The following is a 14,139-nucleotide window of genomic DNA, read 5'->3' as shown; positions in this document are numbered from 1 at the left end:
CCATTAAACTTACTATTTCAAGTACATTCGAGATCATACAATTCGTTTTCTTACGGTTACTCCACTTTATATATATATATATATATATATTATGCGCGCGCGTGTGTATTACTCACCGGCGAAAGCAAAAACATAAGTGGCCATGCAAATATGCAATTATCTACACGCCTTAAAAGGATTGTTTATGTAAAGAATTAATAAATAGATTATTTGTAAGAATCACGCGCATCCTTGGCTGTCTCTTTACATGTCCCGCATTTAAAAAAAAAAAAGAGGCAATGCAATTGCGAGTTGCAACCTATATGTTCTTAAAGTGTAACAAAACAAGTTATAACTTATAATTAAAGCATTGTTTGAGATCTAATATTGTTGTGGAAATACTCTTTTAAATTTGAAGTTGTGGTGGAGAGTTTTGTTGCCTTTTGAATTAAAGTTCATTTCATATCCCAAGTCTTAATAATGCCTCCGTGTGAACAAAATCTCGCACAGTGCGTAAAGTGATATCTTTTGCTTCTGGCAGTGGGGTGGGCTTCATTCACACATTATTTTTTTCAATAATCTAAATATTATCTTCCAATTTAAAAAGAATTCTTCGTTTGACATTAATTATGAGAGGAACCAAGTAAGTAATCAATAATTACTCCATCAAATTTAGAATTAACCTCGTGTGGCAGAAGCAAAATTAGCTTAATGTCAACTGTCAAGCTAAAACCTGGAAGAACTTCAAAACATTGATACTACAAGAAAAGAGATGATGGAAAAAACCCATCCAATTTACAATCTATCGTTGCATAAAAAAATAGAGGTCTCAAATTTTGCTGATAATTTTGAATGAAGATTTATATATGTAGGCTGAGATTCTCAATATCAACATATAAAATCGCTATATGAGAACTTGATACATGACAATCAAGGGGAAAAAGTACTCATTAGTTTTAGTATCCACAAGTTGATACACAAGCAACTGGTGACTAGGCCCCCTTTCTGTTACTCCATGGTCTGAGGACTGAAGTAAGAACAATGACAACAACAAGAAGAAGTATTATGATAGCAATGCACATCCATTTTCTCGAATTCTTCTGTGCCTTCTTTGCCTTCACAAGTGCATTATTGCCTTGCTGTACGTGATCTACTGCAGTTGATACCTAGATCCAACATTAGCGGAAGCTAAAATCAACAACAGGACAATCCCACCATAATTATTTGTTAGATACAGTATTAAGTATGAACTGCTTCACTTATTTAAGGAAGTTCTCCAAGTACCTGGGATTCTATGTTGTTAAGAATGTCACCCTGTGAATCAACCAACACCGCCAAATCCAGATATACCTGCAAACACAAGTTAGTTGTTATTTCCAGTCTGTTTCTGATCAGCTGAGCTACAATGTTTAATCAATCAAGTAGGCTATATATACTTGCTGCAATTCAAGAAGCTTCCTCTCAACGTCTCTAGCTGCTTCGTGCCGTTCCTGAATTTCTGCCAGTGTGTCCAGTATCTGCAAAGATAATCAACATGTACGAGAGGTTTGACAGAGTGAAATTGCTTCACTCTGCAAGTCAACAAACCTATTGCTCAAGGAACATCAACAACATCCCTCATATATCTCCCCGCCCCAAAGGAAAAAAAAAAATTTGAAAAATGCATGTTAGAGCCGCGACAAACCTGGCCTCTTCCGTGTTCCCTGATTGCATTCTGGAAAATCTGTTCACTATCTCCGGTTTCAATTAATCTGTCAATTGTCTGTACATGGTTAAAAAATTAGAAGAAAACTTCTACGAGCCATTTTCTTCAAATGTATAAGAATTCAGACATATAAAAACCTCCTCATCAGCTCTTGTGCCCGTCACTGACATTCACAAAACATCATGTGTCACAATAGATATACTTTATCATGGAAAATCCAAGCCATTAAATCGCAGAATTTTAAATCAATGAGTAACAGGTGCTCGAACCTGTATAAACACGTCTCTCTACAACCTCACGATATTCTTGATGTATGATTTCCCTCAGCCGCTGCACTTTTTCAAGCAAGACTAATTGAGATTATGATATTAAAAGGACAATATGTCACACCAAATATAAGGTCAGCCAACCTGAAATTCATCCATCTTGTCCTTCAATTTCTTTTTTAAGGCACTGCAACATAGTAACAAAAAAAGTGGTCGAAAGATCATCAAGTGAAGTCCATCATTCCAAAGCCCAAAAGTCAATCCTTTGGACATTATTGTGCAGCAAAAGGTTCTCTTTTCATTGTGTAGAGTCTTCTTTTAGCTTCAATAGATGCAAGGTTTAGAGATGCAGTTTTCTTCCCCTCCCCTCCACACCCCCTCTCCCCCCCCCAAAAAAAAAAAGTCGTCTGGGTTGCCATAATAATCATTACTTTACTCACATGGTGGTTGCTATCCTTGACCTGTCGATGCCTGTTCCTTTTCCACATCCACGCTTTTGCCTATTTTCCAAGTTCTACGACAAATAATTGAGTAAAGGAGGAGGTGAGGGAGTTCTTAATTATGTAGACGCTAGGTATTGAAAATACAACTGAAAAATAAGCAGCATGCGCTCACTTCTCTGTCCAATTCTTCAATTCTTGTTTTTATGTGATGGGCAATTTTCTTAACTTCATCAACATCTTTCTCCATTCTCTGCTTAATATCTGCAGAGCATGAAGGAGTCAAACATGATTGCTGAGCCCACGGCAGCTGTAAAGTCTTACATTCACTGTCATAATTTATCATACCACGTCATCAATCTTAAGATGTGTCCCTATACCAAGTGCATTTTAAGATCTAGAGCAGCTCCTACCCTCACAAAGCATTTTCATTTCTAAATTACAATTAACAATATTACAACAGGAAGATTATTCATTTCTCAACGACAATCTTGTTTGACATTATTTATTCTTTTCCTCCATAGAAAAGAATGACTAACCCTTCATGGAAGGAGCTTTGGTCACTGCCTTGGACTCCTCGTGAGCATCCTGCAAATAAAGTTTGCATTAAAATGATGAAAGAACACATTTCAAGCTCATAAAACAGATCATTGAGGTTTCTGCAAAACCAACCAGCTTTTTCATTTTCAAGACATAAAAAAAAAATTCATTTTCCAATTTATATGTGAAGGAGGTGATTAAAATCTTACGGAGATACAGTAAAAAAGAAAAAAATTCAGGGACACTGACAAAGCAGATACTGGATTGCAATTGCAGAGGCCGTGAAAGTTACTTCAACTGCAACCTCTTTTTTTTTTTTTTTTTGACAGAGATTAAAAAGACAGCACAAGTCATTCTGTTTCACTACATTCTTCTGATACAGGTTTTCTTAATCTTGTCATCCCTCTCCCCTTTTCTTCTTTCATTCTTAGACTTGGATATCTTTGTAAATTTTCCTCACCAATTGCAAACGAACCTTTTACTTTGTGTGATCCTTCCAAAAACTCAAGCCACATTCCAACTTCATGCATAGATTTCACTATTGATGTTGTTTAAGTTGATAAATATCAGGAACATCAAGTTTAAGTTGCCACTATCTGCCAGGTTTTATGAGGAAACCGGATAGCCCCTCCAGCGTGTCAACTGGAGGGAGCCTATCATCCTCGGGCGAAAAGAAAAGCCTTCATAACTCACTTATTCGTGTATCGTGTTTTATTGATGCAAACATATTAGAGATCTAAAGTTGAGAAGAATCAAATTGAATGATTCATTATGTACATCCTCCAAATGCTTGGCAGTTTACATGTTCAAAACTTGTTTGTGAAGAGTTTTGGAAGCAACCGATCATTAAATACGCAAGACAACAACATCTATACCTGGAGCTGCCTGAGAAGCTTACCCAGCCTCTCAAATTGCTTATCAAGCTCTTGAACCTGGAGAACACAACACATAGCCACATTGGTACATCGAATTTGAGACTAGCATGAAAGCAAGAAGAGCGTGGATTTGAAATCACGCACAAAATGCACAAGATGAACTCATTAAAGCAGAAGAATTGAAAGTGAGAGAATGTGATGAGATAAACCACATTTTTTTCAGGCATAAAAAGATATTAATTAAATACCTTTTTGAAGAAAGTATCCAAACCCAGTTCTCCTGAAGTCCGTAGATATGCCCCTAACTCGACGTCTCTATTTCCATGCCCACGAGGGATTTCAAACGATTCCTGTGTGAAGATAGCAATTAAAATTAATATATTTGACTAAACTGTAATCCTTGGTACTGGAAAAAAAACACGGGAGGTTTCATCAACATTTCTATCGATCATGCCAAGAATTAAAACTCATAAACACCACCTGGTCAACATGATTCAACTACACTTCATAAAGTTTTAAGCTGTTAGGCGGAGGCCAAGTACTGGTTATGACTTTATATATGAATTACTTTAATCTTTGAAAGTTATGTGTTCCTATAACCTCAATTCTATTTGAAACATTTCGATGGGTCTACGGAAGAATCCTATTTAAATTTCGTTTTATATATTCCTGCAGGGATTGTTGACGAATCAGACTTAAACTGAGTAAATTATAAATTCCATAAAGCATGCCCACGTAAAACTTCATTGCTTTTATGTTAATATGGACTATGGAGCAAGTATATATATAGCGTAGAGGAAGCATATACCGATGACGCTAACTACTTAGAACAGCTTATTCACATAGCAAATCATTCTGGAAAATGCTTGATTCTATTTCTGAAACTTTTAATTGATCGAACATCCAAGTCCAGAGAGGGAAGTTCTCAATGCCCGTTTTTGTACGAGGAAGCATGCCTTCTAATCTTACGATCGGCTAAGGACAAAAAACACAACCCAAACGAGAGGTCCGACGACGATCAACTGTCCAGCAGTCACAGCCCCCAAAAATCTTTTGTTTCCAACATTTTCTTTTGTAAACAAACAGAAGCTAAGGCAGAAAGGTCAATACAGCTGAATTCACATCGCCCCACGTAGAAAACTAGGCCGAAATGACACTAGAACAATAAATCCAAAAAAAAAAAAGGCAAGAAGAAGAAGAAGAAGCATACGAGATGCATGAGAACCCGGAACGAAAAGTTGGGAGAATAAATGATTACCGATAGAAGGTCGTTCATTGTAGAAGAGGGATGAGAAACTCAATGCCAAGGTTCTAGTATTGATTTTTTGTTTTAATTCTGTTTTCTGGGAAGAAAGCTATAGGGAATGTGATGAGGGAATGATGGGGGAGGCAAGGCGCTGGTTAACCATAAACCAGGCCTTCCAATTCCCAGAACGTGAATATCCTTGGCGTTAATTTGTTGCATGTAAGCTCGAGAGTGGGATCCCCATTGCAGACGGACACATAATGGAGTGGTGACACATGGCGAAGAGCACGCTCTTTTATTTGTTTTTTTTTTTTTTAAGTTTTAACTATTGGAGTAAATCTCTCTGTCCTCTTTTTTTAACCTTGCTTTTTCTGGAGTGGTTTGCTATAAATAAGGCAAGAAACTAATTAATTAGGATTAAGTTCTTTTTTATTTAACGGCAAGCGTACGTATGAATCTAGTGAGTTTGAACTTGACCTTCTTCTGCTCTATTTATTTTTGTTGGATTTGGGTGAGGTACTTGAACTTTTTTATTTAACGGCAAGCTCACTTTTCATTCCAGATATGATATTTGGCCTTTTCATTAAGATTAGATGATGAAAAGAGGAGCATGTTAAATTTAATTACATCTCTATGTTGTAGCAGGTCAATGACTAATTTTTTTTTTTTTTAATTTCAAGCTAAAACAACGAAAATGCAATCCAACTGTTACATTACGTGGATCTGAAGTTGTTCTCTCGGAAAATGACTACTTTGGTTACTTTGTATTATTGCATGCATACTTATTAATTAAGATTGGAAAGTGGCCACTCAAAAATAGGGAAAGGACAAATGGATAAAGAATGATGAAATATATTGTATCTTAACTTAAAATTTAAAATTTAAGTTTATATATCTTTTTTTATTATATATTACTTATTAAAACTAATTTTATTTAATGTAAAATTTCTCACATTAACTCAAATTCACTTTTGACTAATTTAACTTAAATGTACAGTCTCTTTTTTTGCATGCAAACTAGTTTGAGTGACTAATTTTTTGGCGGTTAAGATTTCACCCGTTTCAACAGAAAATTAAACGCCATTTAGTTTATAAGTGGAAATTAAGCCAAAAAGGGGGATAGTTATTGTTGAATGACAGGAATTGAATTTGTTGGGAATAATCATGTGTTGGGAATTTGGCACAAAAAAAAAAAAAATTATGCGCTGGGAATAAATAGCCAAAACGCTGAACAGAGTAGCCATAATTGCGTCTAATGGTTCAGTAAATTTTACAGCCCTTTACATGCACTCGTTCAGTGTCCTTTTCTTATTTTTTGGACGAAGCACGCGTTCAGTGTCCACAAAAACCTGATTGTGTTGTGTGTACGTACTTGCGAACGAGGCCGGAAGATATTTTAACTTAAAAATATTTCAGTTTATTTTACATGCATTTTTTTAATCTTATTTATAAATAATTTTTAACATATTTTATTGGGATCAAGAGAAATTTTAAAATTTATTAATTTTATCGAATAATTTAATAAATTTTTAACTTTATCACTATTAAATATATATACTTTAATAATATGTTTTTTAAAAATAAAAAAATTACAATAAAAATTTAATAATGTAATTTATAAATAGGATAATCAAAATGTTTCTCTTTTTATCTTAGAAATGGGATAAGAGGAAGTGTAACTATACAGCAGAACACCACACACACATATACTATTTTGTGTGTACATGTGTGAACAGATTTCTGTGATGTGGTATTATTAATCACTATTCGTAAGTCCCTAAATAGGTTTGGATTGTTGGGATTGGTACGTTGGTTTCATTTTCAACTTTTAGTATATAATGCAAATTTATAAAAAAAAATAGATTCACACTTTTTATTAGCAGGGATTACTATTAATTTTAAAATAAAAATCAACATTATTTTTAAACAAACATTTTCAAATTTGTGTTCTAGTTTAAATTTTCTATTAACTTAATAAATATATAGAAAATAGAACTAGTACACAATAAATATTGATGTCCGTAAAAACAAAATGGACTGCAGAAAAGTAGTTTTGCCTTCATGGGCAGATAATCCGAGTTTCAGCCTCAGACAACTTGCATTGTTTTTCATTTCCTTCTTCCTCCTGGTCTAATGGCCGCGAGATTGCTGACAGTCAGTGACAGTGTATCCATGATAAGTGAACAGAAAGCGAAAGAGAGAGATGGTCAATCAGACTCAGAAGCTCGCCATGTCATACGGCCTCCACGCAGCATCAGGTCACCATGTCCTTCAAAATAAGCATACTCAGTGGACGCTGGATTGGAATTCCCATCACCGCTAGCTTGCGTCTGAAATATCAAAATTGAAGTCTCCGCCGCAGAATTCAAATCCGCCAACGTATCGCCGAGCGGTCCCAACGCCGGCTCCTCCAGCACAGGGTCAAGCGTTTGTGCCAGCGACATCCTCCTTCCTTGCCCTCTCCCCGTTATGCACAAATCATACCCATTATCGCCCACACTGTTCAGTAACGCCAACGTTTCCTTCTCGTCTCTCACCACTTTCTCTAGATACTTCACCGATCCCCCCATGTCCCTTGTTTGGAATTTGAAAAATCTGATGTACTCTTCATCTGTTTGATCAAATTCGTCACTGGGGTTGTCCCAAATAATCCTCACCACTGTTAATTTTGTGTTTGGGTGCCTGCACATCCTCCATGCGTACGACAATGCTTCACGGTCATCCGCTCCACCAACGTAGAACATTGCCAGTTTTCGCTCTTTGCCTCGCTTTTGACCGAGCCCTCGATCTATGAATATCCCCAAACAGCATGGTGGTTCCTTCACTAGATTCTCGAGCACCACTTTTTTCTCGTCCTTGCTTGAAGATTCTCTGTTCACAATGTTTGCTGCTCTGGCTGTGGCTGTGCCTGCACCTAGACCATCGTATGTTGGTTGTTTGTACAGTGTGGTTAGTATGAGTGTCACTCCTCTTTGCTTCGCTAAATGAAGGATGTCTTTGTGCATGGTGTTGTAAGAAGATACGACCCTTAACTTCTCAGCGAATATAGCTTGGCTCAGGTTTTCGAAGCACTCAAGGTTATCCCCCGTCTGTGTGTTGTTGCCGTCTAGATTGAGACCTCGCAAGAGATCTTTTTTGGATTTGGATTCCGTTACTTGCTTAGAAGCATCATCTAGGATTAGTGCTGTGGTTGGGCGGTTTGTTATCTTCACAAGCTCTACAGCGAAAACCTGGATAGGGGATTTAACATTTGGGTTCGAAGCCTTCAACAGACTGAGAATGACATTGGCGTCGTGTGATGTGTGGACACATGCCAGCACTCTGAGCGGGATGTCCGGTCTTGCCCCTTGCATGGTCCTACGCAGGCTACTTCCAATATCCGAATTCGTGAATTTGCTTATGGCGGCCAAGACAGGCCCCACTGGAATCGTCATTATCCAGCATATCAGTATCATTACCCCAAATGTTTGGTCATTCAGAGCCTGCATCATATTACACACACACCCCCCTTTGAATGTGAAGCTTGGGACAGACAGGATAGCTCCCGTGTTGGAACAAATTAATTTGATTTGACTATGATAGGTTGTTAGATTGGCTTACCAGCATGTCCCTGCCGGTGGTAAGGATGATGATTGAGACTATTCCTTTGGTATTCATGAGTAGTCCTATAGAGAAGCCTTCCTTGAGAGGCAACCTGTAGAGCATATAGACAGCGAGAGTGGACAAAATCTTGGCCATGAAAGCCAACAAAACAACCACCACAACGCTTGTCCAATGAATTTCCAAGGCAAAGTCTTCGACATGGATTCTCTCCGCAAGAACCGCAAAGAAGACTGGCATCATGAATGCTGTCACAAAATCAAGCACTTTCTCCTGAACGGCCTTTGAGATGATACCCTTTGGGGTTATAGTTCCCAAAATGTAGGCCCCTGTGATGGAATGAGCTCCCAATCCATCGGCGACGAATCCAAAGAGCAAAACCATATGCAGGAGACATACGACTTGAGCGTCGATCAAATCTCTGTCCTTTGTGCTAACCTTCTGGAAAAGCCACTTGGCAAGAGGATGAACCGCGTAGACGCTTATCAACAGAAAGACGAAGGCAGAGACGATGGATGCTCCTGAAGCTGCATGGAGTGCTGATATGGATATTACAAGGAAGATCCAAGAGAAGACGTCATTAATGAGAGCAGAGGTTAAAGCCAACTGTCCATTCTCGTTGAGAACGAGCTTGAGGCTCGTGAGAATCCTCGCAATCTCAGGGAACTCGCTGCATGAAAGGGTGATTCCCCATATCATAGCACCAATGAAATGTCTCGTTCCAGTTACCGGGGGAGGCATGTGTTTGCGTCCCAAGTCGGAGAGAAGTAGGTAGTACAGTCCAATCCCATAAGGAATAGAGAAGATTACACCAACAATGGCGACAATTATAGCCTTCTTGTTCCCGGAACGCCTTATTGGCCTCAAATCAAACTCCAAGCCGATCAAGAACATGTAATAAACAAGGGTCATAGCTGCCACGGTTTCCAAGGCCATCAGACTACTGAAAGTGAATACGTGATTGACATAAAAAGTAGATCGCCCCAGAACAGCTGGACTTGTCAAGAACCCAGCCTTCAAATCCAAAGGCAATATCAGAATGTCAAGTATGAAACATCAAGATGAAGAATTCAAATTTAGAAACGGGCTAAGAAGTACTTACAAAAACATCAGTGACAATACGAGGTAAGTGCCATGGGGCTGAGGCAAGGATGCAGAGGCGATTAAATGATAGAATTAAAGCGAGTTGCAGGGCAAACAGAGGCATGGTGACTTGTAAGGAATTTTCCAGCCAATAGCCAGACCCATAGGAGACCTGCTTATCGAAACAGACCTCCAATGTGCCGTTTGGTCTGGGCACTAGACTATATTCTTTGAAGACTGGAGAACTCATTCTTCTTCTTTGTTAGCTCCCTACAGATTCTGCCTAGAACAGGGTGGGAATCATAGGGAAGAGGAAGGTAAGGAGGAAGAGGATTTTACGAAATGTTTAACAAATAATTAAGGCAACAAGCTTAAGACTAATAAAAGGAAACAGACAGGCAGGCGGGGGAAATTCCAGTAAAATGTATTGGTGTCTTTCTGGGACGGTTGCTTGCTAATTAATTATAGGCAGTTTGGCAATGTTTAGCTGTTCTTATTCTATTTACAGGCAAGTGTGCAAAATGTGTTAATTCCTCTGTATCGTACTTCGTGCCCAGATCCAGATGTTCAGGGGAAAAAAAAAATCTTAATTCATTGGTTAGCGTATACAGGTATTATAACACAGATCATTCTAACAAAATGAAAAATTTCATCTCCTGCAAGTTTGTGATGGTGGAGGCTGTGGCGGTGATGATTGTAAGAAACCAGGTTGAAGTTTTAATTACAATTTGAGTTTCTATATTTAAGAAGCTCTAAGATCACAATTGTATAACTTATTAATTATAGAATGTCTTTAGGTTTTTTTTAACTTCAAAAAAAAAAAAAACTAATGATGCCATTTGGCAACCAATTTAAAAATAACAAATAACATGCATACTATAGTTTGAAACGTAATAATAGAAAACACAAACATAAAATATTATTCGAGATTGAACAAGTGTCTATTGGACGTTGGTCGTATCCTGCAAGACCCAACAGCTCCAAAATTGGTAAACATGACATTTCACATCTTTTACATCTTTCACACCAGTTTGAGAGCTAAAAACACCGGTAGGTGAAGACAGGAGACCACTAGAACCTCCCATAATTTTTTTTTTAATAAAATATAATTATTATATATTTTCAGTCCTCTTAAGTTATCATGTTATAGAAGATTTGAAATACCAGATAGAATTCTCATTTTAATTTTATATATGGTCTTTGACACATGTATAGTCTAATTATTTCAGTAGCTTGAAGATATAGTTGTCATAGAATTTACTTATTTTTAACAAGATAATGCTACACTTGTTCTTAAAAGCATTGATGTCATTTAATTTTGTTTTTATTTTATATTTGATAAAAGAAATTTTAAGAATTATTACAAATAAATTTTGTCAAGCATTCCAACAAAAACACTAAGGCATATTGAATGTTATATGCTTGATGCTTATTATAAAATCACTTATTTAAAAATTAAAAAAATTATAATTAAAATATATTCTTCTAAAAAATAAATTATTTTTTTATGTAATAACCAAGCTAGCATCATAATTTGGAAGTAAGCACTAATTCGTTGTGTATATCCTCATAAAACAAATTCTTGAGTGCATCCAAATGACGTGACTGCAAACAAATGGCCAGAACGAAGCCATCACCATTCGCCGTCTCCACTTCCAGGTGCGCTTTAGTCAGTTTCAGGATCTTCCTATTTATGATCATGAAACGGCACTTTGTTGCCTCAAATCCCTAATTTATTTCGTCCTGGGTTCAAAAAATCGAAATGGATTCTCGAAATGCATACTAGGTTGAGTTCAATGGAACATGATGACTAATAATTAATTAACAAGACGCCAAAAGTCAAATTTGCTAGAAATAGGAAATATAACGATAATGATCTGAAGCTTATTGTGTCAAGCCTACAACTTTCAACACCAACAGTACTCTCATCACATCTAATCAAAGCAGGACTGTCGCCATTTTGAGAGGGGCTATGAGCCGCAGTTGCGACTGATGGAGCTTTGTACATTTTAATTTGGCTCACAGCCATCACAATTTGGAAGTAGTACGAAACATGTCCCCTGTTTCCTCGTAGAACAACTTCTTGAAAGCTACCATATGTGACACTTGCAAACATAAGGCTACCATGAAGCCATCGCCATCCCCATTACTCATCAAGAAAGCTTTCCCCTCCCTATGAATATTTCCTGGTCCCATATAGACTGGCTTTCCCCACCCAAAATCAGCATCTTGAAATGGAAAATTCATCCAACTAACAATATCTAGATTTGGGTTTCCCTTGGATTTTCCAGGACAGGTGTTCCTCAGCAGCCTCGCATCCTTCTGACCTGCTATATAATCAAGAGCTGATCTTGCGTAATCATCTGTCACCTTCTCTAATGCTCGTCTTATTTCCCCAACGGCATAACTCACAGGCTTGCTGATGACATCATCAAACGTGCTCGTTTTAGTCACAGTGGGTATCGCTGCGTTTCCAAAGTAAGAATTATGAAGAGGTGGCCTTAACCGATTTCGACAGTTAACCCTAGCGGACAACCTCGTTGGTTGGTCGCCATTTCCCCCGTACCGCGCCTTGCAGGCACATCTCCACAACACCCCAGAGATTACCTCAAAACTCGTATAAGGCCGCCTGGGAGCATCAAAATTACTGGCCTTTTCTTTCAGTTGTTGAACTTGATTTTTTGTGAGCTTCAGAATAGCAGCAGCAGCTTCATCCTCTGCATCTACCAAGCTACCTAGCCAAAGTGGTGGTGGAGAAAACTCGGGATGATCAAAACGCGGCGCCGCACATGACTCTACTCGCGAATCTAAAATACTTGAATCACGATGTAGCATTTCAGTCGAGCTTAAATCTAAACCCTCTCCTCTAGTTATCCTAGCCCACGAGTTCACAAAATGTACGATACATGCCCCATCAACCACAGCACGCGACAAGGAGACCCCAAGACTAAGACCACCACATCGGAATTTGGTGAGCTGAACCGCCAAGAGAGGAATCTCCTCCACAGGAAGATTATAATCAATCTCGGGCACGAGCTGTTCAACATCTTGGCTGGGCTTGAAGTCACCGAACTCATCCAACTTGGCCAGCGAAACGGCTTCTAAAAGCTGAGCACCCCTGCCACTGCAGTGGAGTTGAAAGCGACCGCCTAGATTTTCACGTAAGTGACCGGCGAGGGGATAGAAGTGAACCAGGGATTGGCTTAAAGATTTGGTGAGAATGTGAATGGAAAACGGGAGGAAGGGTTGATCGTTGACAAGGGGCCTGTAAACAAAAAGGAGAGGGATGTGGATGGAGGGCTTGGACTGGTCAAAATCGGAGAGCGGAAATATTCCGGTGGGTGTGGGTTCGGAAGGGATCACCATGCGAGAAGACATCACGGACACCATTGTGTTTAGTGTTTACGGTCCCAAGGCTAGCCCTTTGCTCCTTCTTGATGGCTGATCAGCTGCCAGCTGGTGCTCGTGATACTGGATGAAGGAATAAAATTACCCAATGGGTAAGCTATAAAGATCACGCGTCAGTTTTTTGTGTTTTGCTTCAAGTTGACACTTTCCTTTTGTAAACTCTACACAGGAAAAGTTGACTTCTCTCCGTATTCTCCTCTTTTCATTTTCTCTCTATTTTTCATTTCAATCATTAAATTTATTTTTAAATATTTAAGATTTGATATTTTATAAAATTATTATTATATTAATTTTTTATAAAATTTTACATTTTAATAATAATTTTATAAAATATTAAATTTCAATCATTTAAAAATAAATTCAATAATTGAGATTGAAAGTGAAAAAAAAAATAAATAAAGAGAAACTGGGTTCAACGCAGAGGTAGTGAATGAAAAAGGATGCCTGCTCATGGTGAGGTGGCCATACGTGAAATGTAAGTGCAGCAAGGTGGCTGCCCTCCATTGTGAGCAGAGCCTGAAAAAATGGAAAGGGTGTATGTTTTCTCTTGTCTTGTCTACCGAAAATTTCTGCAACAACTAAACTTCCTATCCTTATAAAATTAATTATGGGATTTGATTTTCTGGTGTTCGTGACAGCTTGAAGGCCACGCATCTTCTCCCTGTGGTTTTTATTGATTTGGAATATAATCATGAATATTAGATTTAGTGGCATGTGAATATGGTGAATCTGTACCACGCTTACTAATGTTTTTTTATTAATTTTAAAAATATTAATCATATAAAATCTACATAATCTTGCCTGACTTTTTTGGCAGGGTGATAGGGTGATGATATTTAAGCCTCTCGAAAGAATTTACCGTAATAAAAATTCATTAATTTTATATCAAATATTATTTTATAAAAATATGTATATATTATTATTAAAAGTTAAATTTTAATTTATATTTTTTGTTAGGGTATAAGATTTAAAGTTCAATTTTTTATAATATATACGT

At 37.7% G+C, this 14,139-nt stretch overlaps 3 protein-coding genes across 4 annotated transcripts; all 3 read right to left on the bottom strand.

Annotated features, from left to right (window-relative positions):
- Nucleotides 1-798: 798 nt before the first annotated feature.
- Nucleotides 799-5,254, bottom strand: LOC129295207 (putative syntaxin-131). Of its 2 annotated transcripts, none has more exons than XM_054933689.1 (13): nt 5,064-5,254; nt 4,054-4,155; nt 3,806-3,862; nt 2,930-2,978; nt 2,566-2,654; nt 2,391-2,464; nt 2,095-2,137; nt 1,954-2,014; nt 1,822-1,847; nt 1,664-1,741; nt 1,416-1,496; nt 1,264-1,329; nt 799-1,145 (listed from the first exon to the last, which is right to left on the bottom strand). In XM_054933689.1, exons 1-13 carry the CDS (start codon nt 5,079-5,081, stop codon nt 972-974), a joined length of 918 nt encoding a protein of 305 aa, XP_054789664.1. In that variant the 5' UTR covers nt 5,082-5,254; the 3' UTR covers nt 799-971. The 2 variants fall into 2 exon arrangements, with proteins under 2 accessions (XP_054789664.1, XP_054789665.1); XM_054933690.1 differs by having other exon boundaries at nt 972-1,167.
- A 1,824-nt stretch (nt 5,255-7,078) lies between these two features.
- Nucleotides 7,079-9,984, bottom strand: LOC129295206 (cation/H(+) antiporter 15-like). Its single transcript, XM_054933688.1, has 3 exons — nt 9,754-9,984; nt 8,652-9,665; nt 7,079-8,533 (listed from the first exon to the last, which is right to left on the bottom strand). The coding sequence occupies exons 1-3, from the start codon at nt 9,982-9,984 to the stop codon at nt 7,259-7,261; spliced, it is 2,520 nt and encodes an 839-aa protein (XP_054789663.1). The 3' UTR covers nt 7,079-7,258.
- A 1,475-nt stretch (nt 9,985-11,459) lies between these two features.
- Nucleotides 11,460-13,202, bottom strand: LOC129295204 (spermidine hydroxycinnamoyl transferase-like). The gene has a single exon (XM_054933685.1). The coding sequence runs from the start codon at nt 13,122-13,124 to the stop codon at nt 11,763-11,765; it is 1,362 nt and encodes a 453-aa protein (XP_054789660.1). The 5' UTR covers nt 13,125-13,202; the 3' UTR covers nt 11,460-11,762.
- Nucleotides 13,203-14,139: the final 937 nt, after the last annotated feature.

Source organism: Prosopis cineraria, unplaced genomic scaffold (genome assembly GCF_029017545.1).
Source record: "Prosopis cineraria cultivar Desert tree isolate PC_DT_omini unplaced genomic scaffold, ASM2901754v1 PC67, whole genome shotgun sequence".
Taxonomy (NCBI): Eukaryota; Viridiplantae; Streptophyta; class Magnoliopsida; order Fabales; family Fabaceae; genus Prosopis; species Prosopis cineraria.
This window is presented reverse-complemented; position numbering and strand designations above follow the sequence as displayed.

Bases quoted from the DNA above. Each gene is read 5' to 3' on its own strand.
- LOC129295206 (XM_054933688.1), bottom strand. From the start codon at position 9,984: ATGAGTTCTCCAGTCTTCAAAGAATATAGTCTAGTGCCCAGACCAAAC. The intron at 9,666-9,753 runs GTAAGTACTTCT...TTGGATTTGAAG, and splicing joins GTATTGTCACTGATGTTTTT to GCTGGGTTCTTGACAAGTCC. The intron at 8,534-8,651 runs GTAAGCCAATCT...AATATGATGCAG, and splicing joins CCACCGGCAGGGACATGCTG to GCTCTGAATGACCAAACATT.
- LOC129295204 (XM_054933685.1), bottom strand. From the start codon at position 13,124: ATGGTGTCCGTGATGTCTTCTCGCATGGTGATCCCTTCCGAACCCACA.
- LOC129295207 (XM_054933689.1), bottom strand. The intron at 1,497-1,663 runs GTTTGTCGCGGC...TTATCTTTGCAG, and splicing joins GGGAACACGGAAGAGGCCAG to ATACTGGACACACTGGCAGA. The intron at 1,330-1,415 runs GTATATATAGCC...TTGTGTTTGCAG, and splicing joins AGCTTCTTGAATTGCAGCAA to GTATATCTGGATTTGGCGGT.